The sequence below is a fragment of the Cyanistes caeruleus genome, chromosome 22 (genome assembly GCF_971803275.1).
Source record: "Cyanistes caeruleus chromosome 22, bCyaCae1.hap1.1, whole genome shotgun sequence".
Classification (NCBI taxonomy): domain Eukaryota; kingdom Metazoa; phylum Chordata; class Aves; order Passeriformes; family Paridae; genus Cyanistes; species Cyanistes caeruleus.
Genome location: NC_141722.1, coordinates 7654821 through 7679498, shown reverse-complemented (window position 1 = coordinate 7679498; position 24678 = coordinate 7654821). Strand labels below are relative to the sequence as shown.

At 43.7% G+C, this 24678-nt stretch overlaps 1 protein-coding gene across 1 annotated transcript; it reads left to right on the top strand.

Annotated features, from left to right (window-relative positions):
* The first annotated feature begins 1346 nt into the window (after positions 1–1346).
* CTNNBIP1 (catenin beta interacting protein 1) lies at positions 1347–24090 on the top strand. Its single transcript, XM_086860846.1, has 5 exons — positions 1347–1473; positions 13026–13109; positions 16188–16309; positions 16746–16836; positions 22121–24090. Exons 3-5 carry the CDS (start codon positions 16214–16216, stop codon positions 22177–22179), a joined length of 246 nt encoding a protein of 81 aa, XP_086716972.1. The 5' UTR covers positions 1347–1473; positions 13026–13109; positions 16188–16213; the 3' UTR covers positions 22180–24090.
* Positions 24091–24678: the final 588 nt, after the last annotated feature.

Below are 24678 nucleotides of genomic sequence, written 5' to 3'. Positions count from 1 at the left end.
TTGTGGTATCTCTCTCTGCTAAAACCCTTTCTAAAGAAATGCAGGATGTTAAACTGATGTTCAGTATGATTGCATTGCACTGCTGTACAGTCAGCCAGCTGAACTAGGAGAGCTAGACAGTACTTAGTCATAAAATGGTGTTGTGCCCGTGATGTTATCAGTAAGGAAATTCATACTATTGCAAGGATGCAAATGATGGCTTAATTATATGCTCCCACTAGCATAAGATGTTTTTAGATCTTTCCCTCAGACTCATGTACTGTGCTAATTAACAGTAATCCAACTGGAGGATCCCAGAGCAATGCTTCTGCATATTTTTTTCAGCTTATGCTGGAGCTCTTATGTTCTTTTCTTAAATAATTAATAATCATTACTGCCTGCTGTGCTGTGGGTATGTGCCAGTGATCTCAGATCCCAGCACATTTGCACCATTCCTGTTCCTGTCAGCGGCTTGGGTTTGCTCTTTGCAGAGGCTTTCATGTTAAGCCCTTCATTAGCTGGCAGCGGGGTTTGGATTTCAGTGGCATCGGGCTTTGATGTCATTAAGTATCAAGCTGTTACAGGAAGTGCCACCTATTTCATTACTGTGACTATCTTTATGCAACTAAGTTAAATACCGAGTGAAAAACAGATGCATTTTACTAAACAACAATTGGTACACAAAGCATTTTTATCTCCAGGAATTTTGTACTTACCTTGCTGGCCTCACCAATGCACCCTGTAAGGAAGCAGGGTTACTGTTAACCTAATGGGAAACCATAATGCAGATGAGTGATGGAGCAGGGTGAAGAGCCTTTGGTGGCGTCTGTCTTCCTTGGTTTTTAGTTTTAATTAATTCCTCTCCGTGTTCACTGGGGTTTTTACTCTTCTTCAGTCAATGCAGGTGAAGCATTACTTTATTTCTGAGTGCTTCAATGACCAATGACCATTTATTCTAGTTGGAGGTTATTTTCTGTATTGGCTGAATTAGCTTAACCTGTAGTGGATGTTGCAGTGTCTTTAAGTTTCTTAGCGCAGCGTTACTGAGCAGCGGCCGCAGCCGCGCTGCCCCGGCCCGGGAGGGGCCGCCGGGCCCCGCGTCCCTCCGGAGCTGTTTCCGAGGTGAGTGCGTGCCGCTCTGCCCCCGCGGCGAGCTCCTGCCCGGGCTCCTGCCCCGGGCTCCCGGCGGGGCTCTGCCCCCGCGGCCGCGGCCCTTCCCGGCCCTGCCCGCCCCTTCCCGGCCCTGCCCCGCGTCCCCGCCCCTTCCTCCCGGCCGGCTCTCGGGTGCTGCCTGCGGCGCCGCCGCTGCCCTGGGCGCCGGGCCGCGGCGGGTCCCTCCCCCGGAGCCGCCCAGGCACCTCCCTCGGGCCGCCGCGGTGAGTCACGGCGGAGGAGGAGGCTCCGCCGGGCTCCGCCGCTCTCGCCCGCCTGTGCCGAGCGCGCCCCGCCGCCGCCCGAGCCGCCGGAGCGCCGGGGCCGCCGGCCCCGCACCAGGTGAGCGCGGTGCCCTTTGTGCCGCGAACAAAGGCGCTCGGCCGGGCTGGCTCCGCTCCGCCGGCCCGGCCTCCCCGCTCCCCGCTCCGCGCTGCCGCCCCGCCGGCGCCGCCGCCGCTCCCCGGCCCCCGGCAGGCCCTGGCCCCGCCGCACAGGTACAGGAGGTGCCTTCTTCATTTTCTGGCATCACCCGCTGCGTCAGGAGGCGCCCTGTTCCGCGCTGTCCCAGCCCGGGCATGGCTGCCCGGCTGCGGCAGGTGAAGCCCGTGGCGGTGCGGCTGCCCGGAGTGCGCTGGGGCCCTGGGGAGGGACGGCAGGTGGCTCGGGCCGGCGAGCGCTGCTCTGCACCGCCGGCCCGGGGCAGCCCCGCCTGCCCGCGATGCTCTCGGCATCCCGGCCCAAGGCCGGGAAAACGCCCCTCGGACAGAGTTTAGTAAAGGGCTTCCCTCGGGGGTGATTCCTGCCTTGGCTAGAAATCGTGTTTCTAGAGCCTCTGAGGCTGCGCTCGGTAACTTTCAGTGTACATGGACGGTATCTGTTGGCACACGTTAGTGTTTTACCTGTTGGGAAAAACGGAACGTGGGAGAGGGACAGCATCATCCTCCGAAACAGAATGTATTAGTGCTCCAGAGACAGATGAGACATGATCCTCGTTTCTGCTCAGCATCCAGATGTGCTTTATCAGGGCATATTTGCCTTTCAGACTCAGGATTGATTTCTCTTCAAGAAGAGAATATGTTGCTCTGTTGTATATCATCTTTTATTTGTCCATTCCTCATCTTGGCATGTTGAACAGGATGAGCTTTGATGCTCTGTGAGATGAGCGTGAGACATTCTGCAGATGTGAAGATTTAAAAAAGAAAACAAAACACCAAACTCCCGCAGACTTCGGAGGCAAGTTAGGTTTGCTAGTTCACAGTCCTGTTCTCAGCTGGCTCAGATATGGTCAGAGGCATGTTTAGAGAGTATTTAAGGACATATTTTTAAATACTACAAAATCCTACTATATGTATTTTTTATTTTTTTTTTTGGGTGCTGAACTTGCAGGCTTTCAATTTGTTTTTGCCTTGGTTATTTTTGGAGCTCATGTGTGATGTGAAGTAGCCTGCTGAAGGAGAACCTCTATGTAAATAGTGAAAAAAATGAGACTAAACATGTAGTTCAGTGGAGTTTATTATGAAAGTACAGGTATTCAGTGTGAGGGAGCATACAGAAATCCAGGCGTTACTACTTTTAAAAATACAGGCTGGTTTTCTTACCAAGTTACTTTTACCTTGACAAACATATTCATTTGGAAAATGGTGACAGGTGTACTTCAGGTACATTTCTGATGCTTCACTTTGCCCTTAGCTGAAAAAGCATCATCAGTCATTGTATGTTTGGCATCTTAGGAGAAACTGGCAGCTCCCTCAGTACAGTTCAGAGTTGCTGGGGATTTGTGTGTTGTCTTAGTTGATGTGGTACACAGAAATAATAAATCTATTAAGAAGTGTGTGGAACTGAACAAATGCAGGAGCAGTGGCCACTTTGGAAAACTTCACTGGTAATGGGTCAGACCCAAGTCTGCTTTTAAGCAGTTTCCTCCTTTAGTTCATTGTTAGCCTTGCAGTTATGCAAGTTATGGAAAAGTTACATGGGGCAGAAAAATGCTTTCAGGATTCTTCTTGACGTCCAGGTGGGAAGACAGTGAAATCTTCAGCAGGAAAACCATCCCTGGGCTGGCAGGAGTGTGGGATCCAGGGCTGTGTGGACAGGGAGGGCTGTGGATCACAGTTGTCCCTGTCTTAACAAAATCCATTAATGCTCATAAGTGTCTCTGGACAGAGCATCCTGTTGAGTGTTTGGGAAGGCGAGTTCTGAATCCCAGTTTCATGAGAAAGCTGCAGCTGTATCACTTTCTGCTCCCTTCCACCCTTTCCCCATCCAGGTTTGAGAGCACTTCACTTTTCAGGCGGAGAGAGATGTTTCCAAAGCAATTTGTGTTGTTTTCTAAACAAACCAAAAGTGAACGGAAACAAAACGTAGATTTTGCAATTACTAACAATGACTGTGATACATATCTGCTGCCAAAAATTAAAACCCATTCTGCAGTTGCATATGGGCAAACAGAGCTATCACCTAAATGTGCCTGATGTGGTTAAGCTGTTCAAGGTTGATGTTTTGCCTAGGAAACAGCTTGTCAGAAATAGATCTATTTATATGTGTTTAATAGAAGTTTTTCCTCTCCAAAACGCTTGTCATCTGTAACCAACACAAACATTTATGTTTTTTACTACGTATTTCAGTTCCTAAGTTGGTTGTTGACTACAAAGCACCCTCCTGAGCATCTGACCTAGTTTGAAGCATCAAACATCCACCCAAGTGCTGTGCACAGAGAGGCTTTTGGAGGCTGCTGTTGGAGATGCTGGCAGAAACTTCCAGGAGAGTTTTTTCCAAAAGGAAGGATTTGGTATCAGAAATGTTTCTGTACATGCATGGGTGAAACTGTATTCTTTTTACTGCAGGATGTCATCAGATTGGATTTCCTGCTGAAATGCAGCAAGGACAGAGGCAGCTGTTCCAGCTGTACCACACCATCGGTGTGTAGTGCAGAGGTGATTGGGAAAATTGCAATCCTAACAAACGTGCCAAATGTTTATGTTCTGGGCTAAAGCTATTGTATATACAAGAGTGTTACTAGTCTGAGTTGTGATGGTGATGTGCACCAAAGATATAAATTATTGGAACAGAAACATTGCCACCTGTTCCACATCCAGTGTTGGTAATTTAATGATCTTCTAAGTTCAAAGGAGAAATGATATGTAAATAGGTTTGAAATGGGCTAAAAACTTTTTACCAAATAACTTAGATTCATTTAGGAAAACAACCCCAAACCATTTTGTTCAGTATTATATCTCTGAGAATGGAGGGCTCTTAGAGTTTTTTTTTCCTTTGAAGAGCTGTCCATGAGCTTCCATTGGCGTGAGAAGCAGAGTGAGCAGAACTAGAGGTGAGAAGAAATCAAAGATCAGCGAATTAACCAACACCCATTAGTTAGTACTAGAATAAGGGTAGCACTCTCCTGACTCAGATTTATTTTCAGTCTTAGTGTTGAGGAAGCATTATATAACAAATGCTCAAAAAAGTGAGGAAAGCTCATTCTTGTTTCTGCTCACTGCTGGTGATCTGACAGAATGTTACAGAGCTTCTGTATGGTTTAAATGTCAGTCTGAATTCAGAAAGTGGAGTTATACTTCTTCCTTTTCAGTAAATACACCCAAGGTTTTACAAGTATCAAATCTGCCAAGCCTATTTCTGTTTTCAAAAATAATAGAGATATAATTATTAACGCTATTTTAAAACAAACAAAACGGCCTAAACATCTCCAAAAAAACCCACTAATAATTTCAACTTCTTGCATTATTGGAATTCCTGTGACTGACTAAATGAGCTACTGATTGGAGAGCAGAGATGGAGTCAGTAAATTTGTACAACTGTTCCAGTTGTCTTGGAACATTCTGTTTTATTCCATGCAAATGCACAGACCAAGAACTTATTTGATTTTTCAGCAAGTCCATTTTCTCTGTGTTATGAGGGCAGCTAAAAATAAGGAAACAACTAAAGTAATCAACTCTGTTTATGACCATGACCAAGCACAGAAACCTTCTGACTCAGTTTGTCCTTCCATGAAATTAGTTGACTACTTCACATGAAGGTGGAGATGTTTAATTAAAGTGTAATTGTTTTGCCTCTGAACTCATCCAGGTCCTGATTCAATGCACAGTGAAGTCAGTGAGGAGCTTTTAATTAATTTCCTTGAGCTTTAAATAAGTACACATGGACGTGCACCCTTAAAGGAAATGTGACCTAAATTTTTGCAGCAGAGTTGCTGTAAAGGAGAAATATAGATCCTGAAACAGCTTAAGGTAAATTACAGAAGGAAGGCTTTTTGTACAAGTGAGGAAGGGATATTGCAGCTGCAGGGATCTCTGGTGCCTGTTGCCATATTAATGCAATTTTAATGGAGTTTCCTAACTTTGAGTGTGTTGGATCTTAAGTGGAAAAGTGGAAATTTCTTTGTGCCTTGGCAGCTTGCTCAGTTGGTCAGGGGAGGCAATATCAGACTTCAAGATAAACATAGTTAACTGAATGTTTATGCAAAACCAATCAGCAATAACACATTATAATTAACTTTAAGAATTGATGCCAAACTAAGAAAAATAGGACCATTCACATCTTCTTAGCTGCCTTTTTTCAGGAATGTCTGTAGATGCCAAATAATACTCGGTTTATGTGGAATTCGTGAAAGGTTTTGCTTAACTTCAGAGGTCAGAAACATCACGTTTTGCTAAACAGAACTTTTATTGCTGAAATCTTGGTCAGCAGCTACAATGAACTTGGTAAAATAAGCCTTTCACAATTCACATCAAACTGCAACCATTCTCATCCTACTGTTTCACTGTCAAGATTCGTAGTTCACTGACTTTTGCAAAATAGGTTTTAATCTTTATTTAAAGTCCTGTGTGTGAAATAGCACATGTGAGGCAGTACAGTTTTGGCCCCTTGTTTTTCATGCATTCATTTCATTGCTGTTGGTAGCTGCAGTTTTAGGTGTAACTGCTGTCAGCTCCTTCCTCTTGTTGGGAACCATAACAGAGGTGTAGCTAACTGTGGTTTGGGAGCTGCAGAAATCTGGCTGCACTTCCAGTCATTCTCTTTGCCCATTCTGCCTTAAATTGGTGGTGGCTGGGTGCAGTCCTGCTCTTGGGAACTTCCTGAAGTGATCTGGGATCTTGCAGTGGTTTTAACTTGTGTGAGGATCAGCCACTCTCCAGCATTGTTGTGAATGGTCTCTGGGCTAACTCCTGTTGTTACTATTGTTATGTATTGGAGTTTGATTAATCTAAATTAATAGTTTTACATATGGTTGTGTTTAATATGTGTGTTCTGTCTTGCCTGTGATAGTTCCATTGTGCTCAGGAATGCAGTGGGGGCTCTCTGGAGCCCTTCAGGCCCTGCAGCCCGTGGGGTTTGCTGAAGGGACTCTGTGGCTGTCAGGCCACTGACCTCATGCAGCTTTAGTTCACGGCTCTTATAATTAAGGTAACATTCAGAATTGTGGCTGGGCAGGAAGGAAATTGCATCCATTTTCCTGAGAAATAGGAAGTCTCTTGAAGGCAAGATTTCCTTCCTTGCAATCCCATTTGTCCAAAACATAGGGAAAGCAAAATGTCCATGTTAAAACTGGGATGCAATTAGGAATTAGTTTTAAATTAGTGAATGTTAAAAGTCCTCTTAAAACTGAAAAGGATTTCTTTTCTTCCTCCCTCCTCTTTCCATCAGATATCTTCACAGCAGTCTTGTTTGGTGACCTAAGAAGGAACCAAAATCCTTCTCTTGTGCTTTTTGTTTCTAGTAAGTCCTTCAGAGAAGAGAGGAGCTGGAATACTCAGCATACTCTACTGAGTCCAATCTATGGAACACTATCCAGGAAAAGTTTCGTGGATTATTATTTTATGAAGGCCCTAGGAGCAAGAGTCTCTTGCCCACGTTATCCAGTAAATTGCTGGTGCTGATGGATCACTGGGGAGGCAGAGTTCGTGTTCTGGTTAGTACCAAAGAGATGATCGAGGGATGTAACCATATTAGACAAAGAGCCATTAATTCTTAGTTCAGCTCACAGCAAGAGCTATTAATAATAAATCTCTTTAAATGGTTTTGAAGGTTAAACCTTGATTCAGAACAGAAACCTCTTCTTTGCTTTTTTTGGTTATTTAGAGCATCCATGGGAAAAGCAGCACAGAAGTTTTGGGGGTTTTTTCCTTAAAGTGGCAAGATAACTAGGTGATATAAGGGCTGCATTTGTCACATTTTACTGCAAATTTTATTGAGGCCAGAGCTATTTCATGTTGTTGTCCAATGATTACACAATTTTGGTAGTAAAGAACTATTAATCTGAGATTCTGTGGTCCTGACAGTGTACTTTGATACACTGTTGCAAAACACTAAAATGCTAAGTAGTCACCAAGCTAATAACAGCTCACATTTTAATTGCTTTTAAAAAATCTAGTTAGCCATAATCTTTCTACTATAAAAGATTTATAGGTATTTGCAGTGTGAAATGTCTGTGACCTGGCAATAATGATGTTCAGAAGTCAGTAAAAATTACAGAGCAGCACAGATCGTGTTTACTTTGAAAGCTCTCACTAATACCTGGCTGTTGATCCTGTGTCGAGAAGAACCAGAGAAATGCCTATAAATATGTATCTATATCAAATGTGGAGATATCTGTACAGTGGAGAGAAAACCTTTCTGTGCCACCTCTTGTGCTCTCTGCCATTTCAGGTTAAATACACCCAGCATTGTGTGCACGGGCTGGGAGAAGTTGGTCACTCCAGCACAGGAGTTGGACTCCAGAAATGGCACTTTTGGTCTTTGGAGGCTTTTACTGTATGATTGTGGATTGAAATTCAATGTCATTGTTATTTTAACTGCTTACAGATACTTACTGGAATTTTTCCTGTTCTCAGTTAGGATTTTGCTGTTCTGATTAAGGCTTTGTGATCTAGGATGACCTTGCTGGAGCAGGGAGGCTGGAACAGATGATCCACTCTGGTCCCTCTAACCTCAGCCACTTTGATCCTGTGATTTTAGATTGTTCTCTTTTCATTTATGAATAGTTAATACTGTCACTTGCCTTTTTGTTAAAGTTGCCTGAAACATCAAATTTTTGTAACTGCATCAAATTTTGCAGTGTAATATAAAAAATCTGAATATGAATACACTGTTAACGAAGCTGGTTGGGAACATACCAAATATTGAAGTTCTTCACATTAACAGTGCTGGTAATTCTGACTGTCCTCTTGCATGTTTCTGCTCCATTTTAAGTCACTTGAGAATTCCTGAAGAGGCAGAAAAAACATCCTGCACCTTGGGCACGTAGACATACCTGCATCGATTTTGACATTGTGCTGTGTGGTGGAGACTTATTTTAGGTTCATTATGAAGAGTGAGCCAATATCCTGCTTTCACAGTCAAGTAGCTCTTTATCAGTGGTTATATTTCATGAGTGCAGGGTGTTTATGTGCTGTGTATTGTTATTTTTTACCCTGTTGACTTCATTTTCTCTATTGTAAATGTCCATCTTCAGTAAACCCCAGATTTAATACTAAAGAGCTGTGAGTCCCCAGAGGATCCTGAGCTCAATGTTTGTGCAGAGCTGCTTTGAGAACGTGGCTTTGGTGATATATAATACAATAATATATATATATATAATATAATACAGCTGATTGGTGTGACTACAATTAATGGTCTCCATGTTCCTGTGCACGTTTGGGAATTGGCCTTGGCTCAGGTTCTGCCATCACCTGGCAGAAGAGACCTGGGGACTGTCATTGGTGTCAATAATTAATAGTCAAAAAATATCACAGCTCAGAGGTGTTCCATGGCTTCATATCTGTACAATGATGTACAACCATATAAAATGGGGTGCATACACTGAAAATCATTTGTTGATTCCTGTAGGTAGTTGATAATTTTTACCTATTATTGGCGCTCCATTTTTTCACTTGTTCTAAATTAATATCAAACTATGAAAATAGAACTAATTTCTCAGAGACAAGAAAAGGCATCTCAAGTTTAGATGAGATGGTCTGTGTGCTGGAAACACCATTTTCTGTTTCTGAAATAAAATATTTACAGATAGATCCATACAAAGCTTTGCTGTACTGTTCTATTTTAATGATGGATGCTGAACACTTTTTACAGCGGTAATTGTTCAGTGGGATACCTGGTAGTTATCATTAGTGACATAGTGTCATTAGTGCCTAATTTCCTGCCTAGAAGATTTGTAGCTTTGCTTTAAATAGCAGAGGTGCCTGAGCCTCTGTGAAGGATGCCCATGACTGGGACGAGAGCAGCACTGTCCTTCCAGCTGTTGGTGACCATTGTGAGTAAAATATTGGAACATTCTACTGGAATTGTCTCTTGGACTGGGATGCAGTTTGTGTATAAACTGCTGTTTATAAAGTGTTGTCACTTTTTAACGAATTTTTGACACATTAATCTTTGAAGTGTGAATACCTTTGTGAAATGAAAGGCTTTTTTTCAGGTTTTGTTGCTGTTACTACATTTAATTTCAGAGGTTTCAAGTTAACTGACATGAACCACCTAAAACCCTGTGCTGTCTCTTTTAACTCTGAGATGTGAGAGGTGTCTTCTCCTTGAGACAAGGGGGAGAAATCATCTGGTTTGTGTGTGCCTGAAGGTCAGGAGGCAAATGTTAATTTCATGAAAGTGGTGATTATGATAGTAGGATTTCTTAAATTTATTTTTATGTCAGCTTGAGCATTGATGTAAGAACTGTTTTGGTATATTGGGAAACTTTATGGAATGTACTTCACTGCTACTTTTGAAGTCTGTTTTAAAACTCTGAAAGGTGATCCAGCACTGGGGAGAAAAACCCCTGCTTGTGTTCATAAATGTTTCATGAATAAATGGCAGTGTTTGGGGCTGTTTCCTGTCCTTCCTCAAGAAGGAGGACTGTAGTGTTTCGTTAAAAATTTAAATCTAACATTTAAGAGATGTGAACCTACCACGGGAGTTCCAGCAGTAAATTGACCTAAATCTGACACTGGGGTTCAGATTCTGAAGTCAGCTAAAAGGTATCACTGAACATAGAAATCAAGAAAAAAAAACCTGTATTAAATATTTCAGTTCTTACTGTTCACCTATAAATAGGTAGCTGTTATGAATTCTTCATTGTATTCCTCTGGAGATGAGAATTAATCCAGTCTCCAGCTGCCTGTGACTGAAGGTCATGAGTCAAAATGAATTAGAGGAAAATTTGTAGCAGGGTTTTTGCAGACTGGTTCCTGACTTCAGGTTTCAGGCTCCAGCTTGGAAGGGTTTTCAGGCTCTAACTGTTCTCTGAAAAATGTCATTTGAAAATTAACAAAGCTTAAATTAGGGGCAGCATCCCCTTGCACTTCCAAGCTTCCCAGTATGACCATGTTTAAGCAGTGAAGTGCTCAGTGGTGGAACTGTGGAGGGGAATGGCTTAACCTTGGATAATGATATCAGAGAGTCAAAGGGACCCCTTCCCACTGCTCTGAACTCCACTTGTGTAGAGCAAAGGGAACCTGCAGTGCTCAGGTTTATTCACCATAACTCCTTATCTGAGCTTTATAATCCTATCCCATTAATTGAGGGTTTTAACTGCCTTGAACAGAACCAGTCAGATTCAACCAGAAAAATAAATTGCAGCTGAACTAACTCCTGTTGGGTTTCTTTTGGCTATAACTGGAAATGCTACAAGATATTAAAGAGGTAGCTGTGACAGGTTTTAAAGAACTTGCCAGATGGCTGCTCTAAGTTCCCTAAATTATTAAGACTGGATATGTAAAATACTACATTTTCCAACAGCTTATGTCTTTTTATTTTCTTCCCCCTTAATTTAGGCTGTGCAGATTCCTCAGTTGCACTTTGTGTTTCCCCACACAGTAAAATGTGGTTGTTAGGAATTTCAGCATTACAGAGGACTACAGTGTTGGGGAGAACATGAAATTTGAAGGAACAAAAGCTCTTGTTGCTTTCTCATTGCATTAAATAAGCATGGCTTTAAAACTTAATGTGATGCTTAAGTAACTTCCTTTATGCAAAATTTATAAAAATGCATTTTGTCTCTTTTTCTGTTGAGATGTGAAGTTTTTGTTTATTTAGAAAGATGAAGGGAGGGGAGTCAGAAGAATTTGAGAGTTCTTAATTATGGACTGATCTGTGGCATTGTCCAGCAGAAAGTCCCTTCCAGGTTTTGAATTCATACCAGTGTAGGTGGAAGTGAAGGAAATGCAGTTACAAATCTGTAATTTTCAGTTGCTGTGTGTTGGAATCTTCTTCTGGAGGCGTTCAGTCAAAACAGCTCTTGCTGGTGAGGCTTGAGTTTCCTGAGGAGCTGTTTCCATCTGTTGGTAAAACAGACAAGTTAAACTGAGATTGAGTTCAGATTTCTCCTGTCTACATTTTTTTGAAGCGAAATTCCAGTAGCTGATGTTCTAAACCTAGTTGGGAAAAAAGAATGAAAGGGAAGGCTAACTGCAGTTAGAGTATTTTTCATTATGTACTGTCTGGGGTCAGTAATTGAAGAGAAAGCCACTGTGGCCTTTTTAATTAATTTTTTGGGAAGAAATCTATTTTATTTTCATTAGAGACTTTTCAGAGCAAGTAACAATGAGGAGAGGGGAGGAAGTATTCCTTAATGCTAGTGGGAAAAATGGAAGTACTTAGCTGTTACATTACTTGGATAATACCCTTGTAAAGTAGCCCAGGTGTTTTTAGGTGTAGAAGTGCCTCCAGTTTCTCCTTCCAAACCCATGTCTGGTTTCCTCTGCTCTCTGACTTCCTGCCTTGCCAGGAACCTGCAGCTTCAATCCTCAGTGGTGAGTGAGAGGTGCTGCTCAGGCTCGGTTTCCAAGGGCCAGGGTTGCTCAGCCTTTCTCCAGCCCAGGAGAGGCTTTGCAGGGAGGCAGATGGGGATGTCAGGCATTCCTGGCTCTGCCCAGTCCACATGTTGGGCCTTGCTGAGCTGAAGGAATTCCTGGATCCTCACCCAGCCCAGTCCAGGCAGCGTGGGGAGGGAAGTGCTGGACTGCAGGACAGCGTTCCCATCTGTCACTGGCTGGCCTCCTGCTGGGAAAGGGAGGCAGGATTTTCAAACTCTTCATTTATTGCTTTGGCAAAGCTGGGCTGGCAGTGTTGGCTGTAATATATAGATCTTTGTTTATTATTCTGTCACGTGAATCATCTTAAAAATAAATGAGAACTAAATTTCGTTGTCTGTGCCTGGCAAACAAGGGAGAATTAGGTGACCCAGTTATGTCCATTTGCAGTGGGTTGGATGCAACAGGACAAGCTTGAAGCATTTAGTCTTTTAACACAGTTTAGTGAAGAATGCAATCATTTCTGACTAACACTGCAGCTTTTGAAGTGCACAGGTCAGTCCTTGTGAGGAAGGAATGGAAAACTGGCATTGGGAAGTAGATCCACTTTAGCTGCCAGAGGTAAGCACAGGCAGCCCAAGCTTTCCTGTTGGCTCTGCACATCTGCCTCACCCTTACCTGGAGAGACCAGTTCCAGATCTGATAGAACAGTGCATTCTCTGTGGCTTCACCAGCCTTTGGCCTCTCTTCCTGCAGTGCCAGCCATCCAGGACACGATTCCCAGAAATTCTCCCGAGGTCCCATCACTTCTTTGCTGAGGCCAGGACGTATCAGTTGGGTTTTATGCTCAAAGCTTCCTAAAAATGCAAAGCTTGAATGTAATTCATTCTCAAGTGATTGGGAATGTCACTGGTATGGTCAGGGTGGAAATCTTGCGGCTGAAGAATGGCTTGACTTGAAAAAACTTTAGACATAAAAAGGTTTTTATGCTTAACAGCTCCAGACAAGCGTGCAGTTCTATGAATTTTACCTAGACCGTGTTCTAAAGCTGACTGGGAGTGAAGGTGTGCTGGGTTAAGGATCTTTCTGGGGTTCAGCTGTGTATGTTCTATAATCTTTGCTTATTTGTTTTCACAGGGCAATTCCCTCATACGTTTTTTCAGCTCCTATCACTGATCAGAACTGAACACGTGGATTATCTGATCTCCTGTGGTTGTTGAGGTATGTTGGCACAGAAATCTGGTATTTTGTTGGTTGGGGATGGGGCAGTGGCCACTCGTCCATGTGCCAGAAAGATTGATAGGGACAGGGAAATGCTGCTTAAGGAGCATTTCATAATGTGTAGCATATTAATGTAGCTTTCTGGAGAGAACAGAGTTGATAAGTACTTGGATAAGATTTTTCAGTCCTTCATTTGCAAATGTGGATCATGCTGTCTTCTGGGCATGGACCAGCTTTGTATGTGGGTTTGGAAATTTTCTCATGTAGCATATGCTGGGTGATGTTGTCATCCTAAACTGTGTCTTCTGAAAGCTTTATGTAAAAAGAAAACAGAGATATGTTCACATTTCTCACGCTGGGGTCTCAGTGCTGTTTTAAAACCTTTGTCTTTCCCCTTTGATGTCATTGAAGGAAGAGCTGTGGTGGCAGGATAATTGTGTGGTGTAGGGAGAGCTCTGTTGCTCTGAAAACTGAATTTTACATCTCTGTACATATTTTTTGAGCTATATTGAGTGCTTTTTTCCCCATGCTGCTTACTAATTATGTGAAACATTCACTGAATGAGCAGGCCTTAGGATTTTTATCCTTCCTGTTGAATAGGTGGCTTCATGACAAACCCATCTTGGCTGAAGGTTGCTTTAGAAGAATCAGGCTTAGATAGGAATTCCCATCACCCATTTTTTTTAAAGTTTGAAAATTAATGAAGAGCTAGGAGATAGTTATGGTGGAAAACAATGAATAGCAACCAGACCAGGTCTTGTGATATCTGATGTGCAGAGGAATGCTGAAGTGGGGTCTTCCCCATTGGCATGGGGACAGCTGTGGCATTTTCTTGGTGCTTGTGGATGGTGCCACCTATTGATATCCCATCCATTTTGTTTAGTTTTTAAACAATTGCTGTCCTACTACATTTCAGCTTTCATTGTAATCATTTTTGTTTTCTAAGTTGATTGTTTGCCAGTACAGCAGCTTCCCTTTCCAAGTACAATATTTTTTTTAAGTATTTATTATATTAAGAACCAGTCACAACCTTTCAGCCTTAAACCTTTTTCAGACTTTTAACTGGGTGTCTTGATCAATGTTTACTGTTTTATCAGTCTCTGCATGTGTATAACTTAATGTCTCTTGCTCAATACCTTATTTTGTTCATTGCCTTACTATTGGCATCACTTGTTAGCACTCAGTAAATTGCACTGTGGAGTATATACCTTGTAGCATAATGCAATTTACTTACTTGAGTTGACACTACACAGAACTATGGGATTGTTTAATTCCCCCTTCAGAGAGCAGTTTGCTGGTTGTATAAAAACCCCAACAGTCATCACCTTGCACATGTACAGGCTGCAGGTTTCCAAGCAGAACCATCTATAGCAAAGCAGCTTCATGCAGATCTTCCCACTGAAACATGTTCAAGAAGGACTGGTGATGGATCTTTCTCACATTTTACTGCTGTTATCTCCATGCTCAGTAATGTGGGTGGCAAAGCCTGTCCCAGCAGCTGCTGCTGGAGTTTGCATTACTTCTGACTCACTCAGGAGGGCCTATGTGTAATTTTAAACGGTTTCCACACCCAGATTACTTTCCCTTAAAAGTAATAATGAAAATGAAGTGAGAGGAGAGGTTGGTAATGACTGCAGGAAAACATTACTGGGAAAACTGTGTTTGAACCTGCTGGGATACAGCTTTCCCTATGCAAGCCTTGTGGAGCGTGTTCCCTTCATTACTGAGGTTCAGAAAATCACATTCATAGGCTGGTGTAGGACCAGACCCAGTTCTGGGAGTGAAAAGGGATTGAAGACCTGTTTTGGAGCCACTTCTCTGAGGTGTGTGGGGTGCAGGAGTGGCTGGGTCACACCTCCATCCACCCATGGGAGCATGGCATGGTTTGGGTGGGAAGGGACCTCAGAGCCCACCCATCCCACCCCAGCCATGGCAGGGACACCTCCCCCTGTCCCAATGTCCAGCCTGGCCCTGGGCACTGCCAGGGATCCAGGGGCAGCCCCAGCTGCTCTGGGCACCCTGTGCCAGGGCCTCACAGGGAGGAATTTCTTCCCAACATCCAGTTTAACCCACTCTCCATGAGTGTGAAGCCATTGTCCCTTGCTGTCACTCCAGGCTCCTGTGAACAGTCCCTCTCCATCTCTCTCGTGGTGTCAGGGGTTACATTTCTCCAGCACACAGCACTGGGGAGGGGCTGGGTCAGTTTGTGACACTGCTGGAGCAGTGTGCTATTTGAGGCACCATTACTTTTTACATTTCAGGTTAAGGTTTTTACTATTGTTGACTTAATAAACATGATTCAGGATGGTTTTTAAGAGCAGCTGAAGAGAATGCCTGTTTGGTTTTTTGTCATGGTAAACACTCTGTTGTGGAACTTTAAGTAATTACCAAATACTCATATAATAAAGTATAATCATACTTTGTGCTATAGAATTTGGATAGCACAGTCTATTTATTCTAAAACATAATTATTTTTATTAAAATAAGAAGCAAAAGCTCAGCTTTTAAATGATACTCTTTCCCTGCTCCTCTTAGCTCTGCTTTCTCTCCAAAGCCAATTCATTAATTTTAATAACTTTCAGTGTAATGCAATGGCCTTTTTATATGATACATAAAGGAAAAAAGAAAAAGCAGAGGAAGACTTAAGAGTTTGGATTTCACACAGCTTTTGTTTAGCCATTGCTGGCTTGATGGCTGTGCATTCTGCATCCTGTTTTCATTCTGCTGGTGCTTATTTATGGAAAAAACCCCAAACCACGGACTCTTCTGTCAGGGTGATTCTTTCATCTAGTTCTTAGAATTCCTTTTCTGCTCTTGCAGTAACGTAACCACAGATAATGAGCTGTGGGGATGTGAACATGAGCCTCTGTGAATGTTTCAGTTGCATATGTTAGGCCCAGTTCAGCTGCTCACATTTTTAAGGGTTTCTCTGGGGATGTGATTCCTTATTCTCCCAGGATATTCAGTGATCTGCCCACTGATGAAAAACAGGTATTTTGGAAATGAAACTTTTCTTCTGTTTCCTATTAGACCCCATTGCCTATTCTAGTTTGTCTTTTCCTGATTTTGTATCTGCAGGGAATCCAGGAGCTGGCAGGAGGGGAATGAACCGTGAGGGCGTCCCCGGGAAGAGTCCGGAGGAGATGTACATTCAGCAGAAAGTGAGAGTCCTGCTCATGCTCAGGAAGATGGGATCAAACGTAAGATGCACTTCATGGCCCATCTTTCGTGGGTTTCCAGGCAACTTTGGACTAACTGGGGTAGTGCTTGTTGAGGTGGGCAGGTGGTGGTCTGGTTTTAATGCTGAATTGTTTTGGCCATCCTGGATTTAACTATTACCAGTTAAACACAATTAATTGATATTTGTTAGATATGATGAGGCTTGTGATGCCTAGCATGTATAGATAAATGAGTTCAAGTTTTTCAATATTGGAAGAAGAGCCAAGTGAAGCAGCTGTTTGAAGGTGACACTGAAGCTGCCCATGAGTTCATGATGTCCCATTTGGCTGCCGTGTCCTTGCTGGTGGTCGAGTTGCACAAATCAGGGGTGATGCAGGTGGTGAAGAGCATAGAGAGGGTGCTGTGGTGCCTGCAGTCTGTTGATTTTGTGCTGAGGCATCACCTCTGTGCCCACAGCTGACGGCCAGCGAGGAGGAGTTCCTGCGCACGTACGCGGGAGTGGTGAACAGCCAGCTGAGCCAGCTGCCCCAGCACTCCATCGACCAGGGTGAGTACTGCCCAGTGCCTCCCAGTGCCTCCCAGTGCCTCCCAGTTCCCCCCCTGCCCTGGACCTGCTTGCCCTGGGCCAGCAGTGTCAGCAAACCCCACCTTTAGCTGCTGAGTGCCACCTGCTGAAAGCCGTCCTGCCAGCCGGGATGTGCCGCTCCTGGTAATTCTTTGCAGAAGTCCTGGTAAACATTTGTGTGGAGCTGCTGTGAGTCCACTAATCAACCTGAATGTTTCTTTCTGGAGTCCTCTCCCTCTCCTGCACAGCCCTTGTGCCAGATCATGTTCATTGAGTGCAGTCTGGTATTGAAAGGAACATTGTAAGACTCGTTCCATAAAGAATTGAGCAGAAGTTCAGTACAGATCTGAGACATTTAGAAATCCATTACAAACACAGCCTGCACAAACTTGCTGCTGTGCTCATTCCTTGCATAGCTGGGGGCTGATGGAGGTGGATATACTTGAAGAATTCTGAGCCAAAATGCACAACTTTTCTGCCAGTCTAAAGTGAGAATTTTCTTGTTTCTTGACAAAAACTTAACACATCCAGTTAAGAGAGACTTGGTTGCAGTTGGCATTTTTCGTATTATCCTTAGCAGGTACATTTTTCACAGTGAAATCTATGCTGAATTACCTGCACTTTGGCAAAGAAAAGGTGATAAAATCAGGAGTCCAGCCAGGGGACACAGGTACTTCCTGCAGTGGTGCTGAAGCTGTAGTGTGCTCTACAGACAGAAGCAACTATAATTTATTGCTCAGGACTTTGATTTTCTTAGAAATCTCTCCAGGTTTCTAACAGTCACTAATGATAAAGCTCCTTGCTTGCTGCTGCCTGTGCCCTCTGCTGTGTCCTGGGGTCGGTGAGACAGGAATGGCTGAGTGTGAAATTCCTGGAAGTTGGGAATACCATGAGATAGATGTGGGATGTGCCCCCCTAAGGGAGATCCCATCTCCACTAGATGGCATTGCCTTGTGCTGGAAAACCCCTGCAAGTCCACACACTCACTGTTCTGTTGCTCCAAGATTGCTTAAAGGAATTTTCTTCCCTACTCTTCTGTTTTCACTGAATCTCCTCTGGAGGATTTTCTTTCCTTTATTCAGCTTGTCTTGCAGAGCAACAAGAAGAGCTGTTATTTAGGGAGTAACTTACACCTAGTAGCGCTTCAGTGGATTTCACAATCTTTTGTTCCACAGAAGGACAGGTTGCTCTCAGCCTGACTTGTCTCTGATGTATCTTTAGAGCCATTTTCCTCCAGCAGGCACAAAAGACACAAAGCTGACTTCACATCCCCATTTTGTTCCAAAAAACCAGAATGATGTTGTTGGCCTGAGCACTCTGAGAGCTTTGTTATGGACCTGCAGGTTTCTGTGTGTCCCCTAAAATACTGCAGGCTGGCTCCAGTTCCAGGAGGGCTGTTCTGTTTCACTGGAGCTTTCTTGACAGGAGTGTAGAGGGTGAATAGTGTAGAATTCTGTCAGTGCACTCCAGTCTCTGTTGCATTTTTTGTGTGTGTCCATGGTCTGTGTCTGAGGCTGTGCCCCACAGCAGTTACCTGGGCAGGGCTGCTGAGCTTGTCCCTGCTGGGGTTTCTGCCACGAGCTGTGGGTCCTGGGTGAGCCCCTTGGTTTGGCCACAGGGAGTCACTGCAGCCTCTGTGTCCGTGTCTCAGCGTGTGACAGTGCACTCAAGGAAGGAGTTTTTACTGTCCCTGCTGAATTCAGGCTTGTGCCTTAAATCCTCCATGAGCCACTGGCAATACCAATGTCTGACATTTAAAGTTCCTCCATGGTTCTCTGTTTGTAGTCTAAGGATCCAGCAATGGAAGTTAATTTGGATCAAGAAGCGTCTTAGAATATCTTTAATTTTTAATTAAGCCTGAAGGCTAAGACTCCCCTTCAGTCTATGATTATTTTTATTGGAAGAGGAGATAGGATAATTGAGTCTAATATTAATGTCATGTTCACATTTTTTGTAACAATTTTATTTTTCAATCATTGTTATCACCTAAAAGTGCAAAATCCAGGGTGTATTTCTTTACTTGGGAGCTCTTTAGCTGACATCTGTGGAGTGTTTGTTGTTATGGCTCCAATAATAACTGAGGAACCCTGAGGCAACTCAGTTCAACCAGTGTGTGTGCTGGAGAGGGGATGTTTTGGGATGTTCACACATTGAAAATAATATTGAAAATGGAACTGTTTTGGGATATTCACACATATATCAGTCTTGCCTGCATTGCAGCAAGAGCTAAGGCAGCTCACTCTTGATGAAATTCAGGCTTTCTCACATATTTTTGAATATAAGCAAAATGCCTCTCAGGAAGTTCTAGGCACAGAAGCATCTCCTGCATAAGCCCTGTGTTCCCTGTTCCCCAGCTCCCTGCATTTCCAAGGGTGGGCTGGCTCTGGGCTCACTGCTCTGGCAGGTCTGGGAATGGAAGCAGGAGATGGGAATTGTGCTGAGACCTTGGTGATTGCAGCTCTGGTGTTCCTATAGCAACAGGAGTGTGCTGCTGGCTCCTGGAGGAAGCTGCTCCATGGGGAGGGCAAGGCTGAGATGCAAACACGTGCCTGGCTGGGTGAGACGTGTTCTCGGGGTGATGGGGCACCAAAACCAGCCCAGGCTGCTCGTGGGGCTCCAAGAGACCCTGCTCATGACTTGGCAGATGGTGATGGAGAATGGAGACAGAGCTCTGCTCAGTGCAGCTTTATCTTGCTGAACACAAGGCTTGTTTTAATGTGCTGCTGCTCTCAGCAGTGCATGGTGTATTTTTAGAATGCCAGACTAGGATGCTAGTACTGGGAATTTCAGGGAAGAGTTAATGCTTTAGAAGATTGTTGCTGGAAGGTGATTGAAGAAATGTATATATGCAAAGATCTTGTGTGAAGTGAAGAATTTCTTTTTTTAAGTTTGGCAGCTTTTAGAAATTCCCAACAGGCTAAACCTTCTGATCTCTAAATGCTTTTGGGGTTTAATTAATTCTGCAGGTGACTACAAGCAAATCAGGTGTACATATCTATTTATCATTCCAAGAGCACTTGGAAGCAGCAGCTGTTAGAGGTATCAGCATCTTCTCTTGTGTTAAGGTGGTGTGGTTTTAATCCAGCCTGGACCCTGCTGGGTTCCTGTCCCTGTGCCCAGGGCCGTGCTGGGCAGCTCTGGCATCAGCCCCTCTGGGGAAGCTTTCTGCCCTGGAGCTGAGCTGGGGAGCAGCTGGGCACTGAGCTCAGGGCCTGTCTGCAGCCTGCCCTGCCCTGCAGGAGAGCCACTTGACCTTCAGCTCATCTTGGCTTGCTGAGAATGAAGAGCAAGTGGTATAAAAGAGCTCTGAATGCAGCAATTCAAACAATTGCAGTTGGAACATAATCTCAGTGGGATTTTTTGGATGTTAGTGTTGTAAGATTGTCACAGTTGCTTTCTAAGATGGGACATAAGCCCACTTGTTAATTATTCTTAATTTCTGGGAAAAATGAGGGTGAGAAAGCATAAGGCAGAAGCAATGAGAGAAGTATCTGAATGTCTAAAGGTTTGTGACAATGCTTTGCTCATAAAAGATGGGGAATATTTCACTGGGTTTCTTGTAAGTATTTCAGGGTAGAAATGTGTGCCTGGAAAAAGGGCAGCTGCGGAGAGAGCAGCTGTTTGTGTGGATGCAGGTCAGGTACAAGTGTGCCTTTGTCATTGTTCTATACATTAATAGCTGGAAGTGCAGAGCTCAGTGAAGGATATGCTCAAAGCAGACGTGGTTCACCATCCATTGTCTCAGTCACGGGCTCTTGGCCATGTGCAGTTTAACTTTATAACCTGTGCTCTGCTTTTTGCATTATTTTACTTGATTAGTAAGAAAACATCCGTTGTGGGAGCCAAGTGGGCCTGCAGGAGCTACTCTGTTCCCTAGTACTTGAGTCCCTGCTTTCCCTTGAGCACACAGAGTGCCCAGCTCTGTTCTCTGGCTGTGCCTGTACACGGGCACTGGGGAATGGCTTAATGAGCAGCCTCGTTAGCTTGGTTTCCTTCAGCTCTGGGGAGTTTGGGTTATAGGACAGGGCTGGAACAAAACCTGCTGTTATGCTGAGCAATGTGGATGATCTTTTTCTGGACAAGTGTCACCCAGGGTCTTTTGCTGGGGGGCACCTCCAGACGTGGCCACACGCTGGGCAGGAGCAGGGAGCCGTGGGCTTCTCTGGGATCCCTCCTTTCCTGGGAGGGCTGCAAGGAAACCTGTAAGAATTTTGTTCCTGTTTAGGAAGGGGGAGTTGGAAAGGGCAGACCCCAGGAAAGCAATCAGCATCGTTCAGGAATGCACTCATCCCTGTGCCGAGTGAGAGTCTGTGACTCTGTGGTTGCCAGGAGACTCCAGCTGCTCTTAGAGGGGAGCTGCAGCACCCCGTGCCAGAGGAGCTGCTGGAGCTGCCCTTCTCCCTCTCCAGCACTGAAGGCTTTCTCACAATCCTTGCAAGTGAAATCCTTGTTTTTCTTTAGGGGCTGGTAGTTCTTGCGTGTTTTAAAACCAACAAGGCAGCTTGTTAATTCCGAGCTGGATCCTGGTGCTATATATCATTTATGTTTTGATCAAGGAAGAAACAGTTTGTGCAGGAGATGAAAAGGGAGATGACTGCAGGGCTTCTGAATGCCAGCAAGAGGGTGCATCAGAGCAGTTTTTGATGTAGTTTTATATAAGATAAGGGCCCTACATATGAAAAACAAACTATTACTGCTTGGTCCTTAATATTTCCTCCTTTGAGTACATATAGCAAACAAATTGTGAAGTGTATAAAAGTAAGTGCAGTTACATTCCATGAGCATTGATTTAGCTTTGAAGGACATTAGCAAGGGGAATTTACAACCATTTTTGACCACTTCTCCAGCTATATTCCAACTGAAGAGCAGATTAGATAACTGAGAAATGGAATTCATGTAATGAGAACAGATGAGGCATTTTTATTAGTCCTCCTTTACCTTGCTTGCAGGTGTATAGACAGAAGTTGCTTGGGGCACAAAACTGAGATTTGCTTCTTGATATGCTTCATGTAAAAGACTGGAGGAATTTTACATCCTGGTGCTCCATCAGAGTTGAATTTGAACTTGCAAAGCCCTGGAAGAGGATTACATGGAGCTGAGCAGTTACTGGGACAGGCAGTGGTGCTGGTTTTGGCATTCCTTAGTTTGTAATTTGCTTTCTTGTTGGTTGTTTGGATGTGTAGAACATTTTGGGTACTGCATCTCTCCACTGCTCTTTAAGGGAAGTAATTATGGCACCGTTTTCCTGTATCCATTGTTGTTGCAGGTGCTGAGGATGTTGTGATGGCATTTTCCAGATCAGAGACAGAAGACAGAAGACAGTAACCACAGGACACGTGAACAACACCGAACTGGGGAGGACAGTGAGATTCCTGAAGATAGAGGAGGATGGCTGAGAATTAATAAGTTCCTCTGCCCACCCTAATTGTTCCTTGGTGTTCCTTCTCCTCTGTAATGTTGTTTCCCTTTGCCCAACCCTCAGAATGCATCTCACAGCCGTCTATTCCTGTCAGATTTTGCAACTCAGCCAGGCTGTGTTCATTAAGGACAAACCTAAAGGTGTGGTTTTGGTTGGCTCAAAGGGACAGGCTGTGGTTGGATAAAGGAAGGCAATTTTTCAAACTTGACCAATGGAAACCTTTTATCTCACATTTTATTTTATATTTTAAACAAAGTCTCTTGACATCCTACTTTTAAAGAAGCTTTTCATGCTGTGGTGCTTATTTAGGTCAAACTTGTGAATTTGAAGAGGGTTTGATTTGGCTGCATAGAACTGGAAGCAACTTGTGATTGGGTGACAATGCAAAAGCTTTCCCTTCAGTTGGCTTGCAGGTATTTTGCTGACTCCAACATTTTCGTTGCTGGAAGCTGATGTTTTTGGTGCATTGTTTATTTCTTTATACTTATTGACTTGGGGGGGAAAAGACAAATGTGCTTTGCAATATTTATTACATCTACACACATGTAACGCTTGCTTTTGGGGGGTTGTTTTGGTTTTTTGATTGGCTTTGAAGTCATGGTTTGATTTCCTTTTGGCTGCAGTGTTTCTGATGCAATCAGTTTTTCCATACTCAGCTGCTCTCTGGCCTCGAGCTCTTTTGGGAGCATGTGTCAAAGCAGATTTGGTTCAGGAGGTGCACCTGGCCAGGCTGGAGGCCAGAGCTGCCCAGCCCTGGTGGCCACTGGGGACTGTGCCCAGCACTCCTGGCTGCCCTGGGGCTTCTCTTGGCTTCCCATGGAGGAGCTGGAGATGTTTTGCAGGAATTGCAGGAATGAGATCTAAGGCTGCAACATGAATTTGCCAAATTTGTGTAGAGAATATGTGAATTTGTTTAAAATACTAGAGTTCCACTTTAACCCTTTGATTGCTGCACAAGACTAGCTCTCACATTAAGAACAATTAACGATCATTAAATTAAATCCAGCTTGCACTGGGCTTTAATAAATGGAAGTTTCTAGTCACTTGAAAAATTGTACATGGCTTCCCTCCTTGCAGCTGTTTGGTGATAGGGAAATTCCCTGGATCCTGGGCTGACGGCATGTTCTTGAGGCACTGTTCCAGGAGGCAGCAGTGCTGCATTAGGCTGTCTGAGTGTGCAGGTGACACTCTCAGGTTTGCTCTCTGTAGCTGCAGGGTCTTCAAACTTACACAGACCTTTACAGACTGAAAAACCTGCAGTGGAATTCCCGAGGTGCACTGACTGTTCAGGAATCTGCACAGTCTCCAGCACTGCTGCCTAAAACCGAGCACTTCATTTTCTCTCACGTGTGCAGGTGGTTTTAACAAAACTTCTGGATTTTGCTGTGGGTTGCACTGACTTCGAGATGTTTCAGAATCTATTAAAGCTGAACCCAATCTACCTGTTCCTTGTTCTTTTGCCATGATTGTTAATTATTTACAGTAACAATTCTAGAACCTAACTATGAGAACATGACCATTTTCATGGCCAGAAATTCTGCTGACAGGATGCTGTTGTGGTCTCAAAACGGGGGAAGAGCTGGAGAGAAACCATGGACTGTCTGCAAAAGGAAGAACAGACTTGTGAGCACAAGGAAGAAATTACCTTGAGCAAATAAATACTGTGTAATGAGAGCAACTGTACATCTATTTATGAAAATGCTCCTTTGGATTCAGTTGCAGCTCTGTAAAGTTCTATGTGAAAGTAAATCTTTTACCCCGTTTTGTTGGGGCCAGATAAGTAATTTCTTTATTAAAATAAACCAGGAATGAGCCCAGAGGATTCTCTAGATTTTGTCTTGGTTGCCTAAGAAGCACTTTAATGTGAATTTGGTGCAGAGTGGGGAGCTCTCAGTGTTGCCTGAGGGGTCTCTGTGTGGCTCTGGCTGGAGGAAGGGGTTGCTCTGTGCTGGCATTCCTCCCTGGCTGTCCATGGCACTCCTCAGCACTGAAGCTTTTCAAGAGGAAAAGTGAACTGTTCATGTGATTTCATCTTTTCACTAAAAATGTAACACTTGAGGAGGGGGGAAAATACAGTTTTTTAATAGCTACTCTTGTTTCATATTAATTTATTACACTGCTCAGCTGCCAAATGAAAAACATTTGGTTTCACCTTTGAGAAAGACACAGGACATCAGCATAGTGAACTTGTTTATTGTTTGTACAAATTTCTCTAGATTTGCTGTTGTGCTTTTGCCTTCTCAACTAAACCATTTCTAATAAAACCAGGAAATCAAATGTTTTAGAGGCCAGAGTTGAGCACAGATCTAATCTGAAATATGGTTGGAACTAGCAAAGGCTTTTTAGTCCAATTATCAACCATATAGTGCTCAAGGCATTGAGAAGGGGAGTGTAAAAGCTTTAGA

Excerpts from the sequence above, each read along its gene's own strand:
- CTNNBIP1 (XM_086860846.1), top strand. The coding sequence starts at position 16,214 with ATGAACCGTGAGGGCGTCCCCGGGAAGAGTCCGGAGGAGATGTACATT. Across the intron at positions 16,310-16,745 it reads TCAGGAAGATGGGATCAAAC|CTGACGGCCAGCGAGGAGGA; the intron begins GTAAGATGCACT and ends CTGTGCCCACAG. Across the intron at positions 16,837-22,120 it reads CCAGCACTCCATCGACCAGG|GTGCTGAGGATGTTGTGATG; the intron begins GTGAGTACTGCC and ends TTGTTGTTGCAG.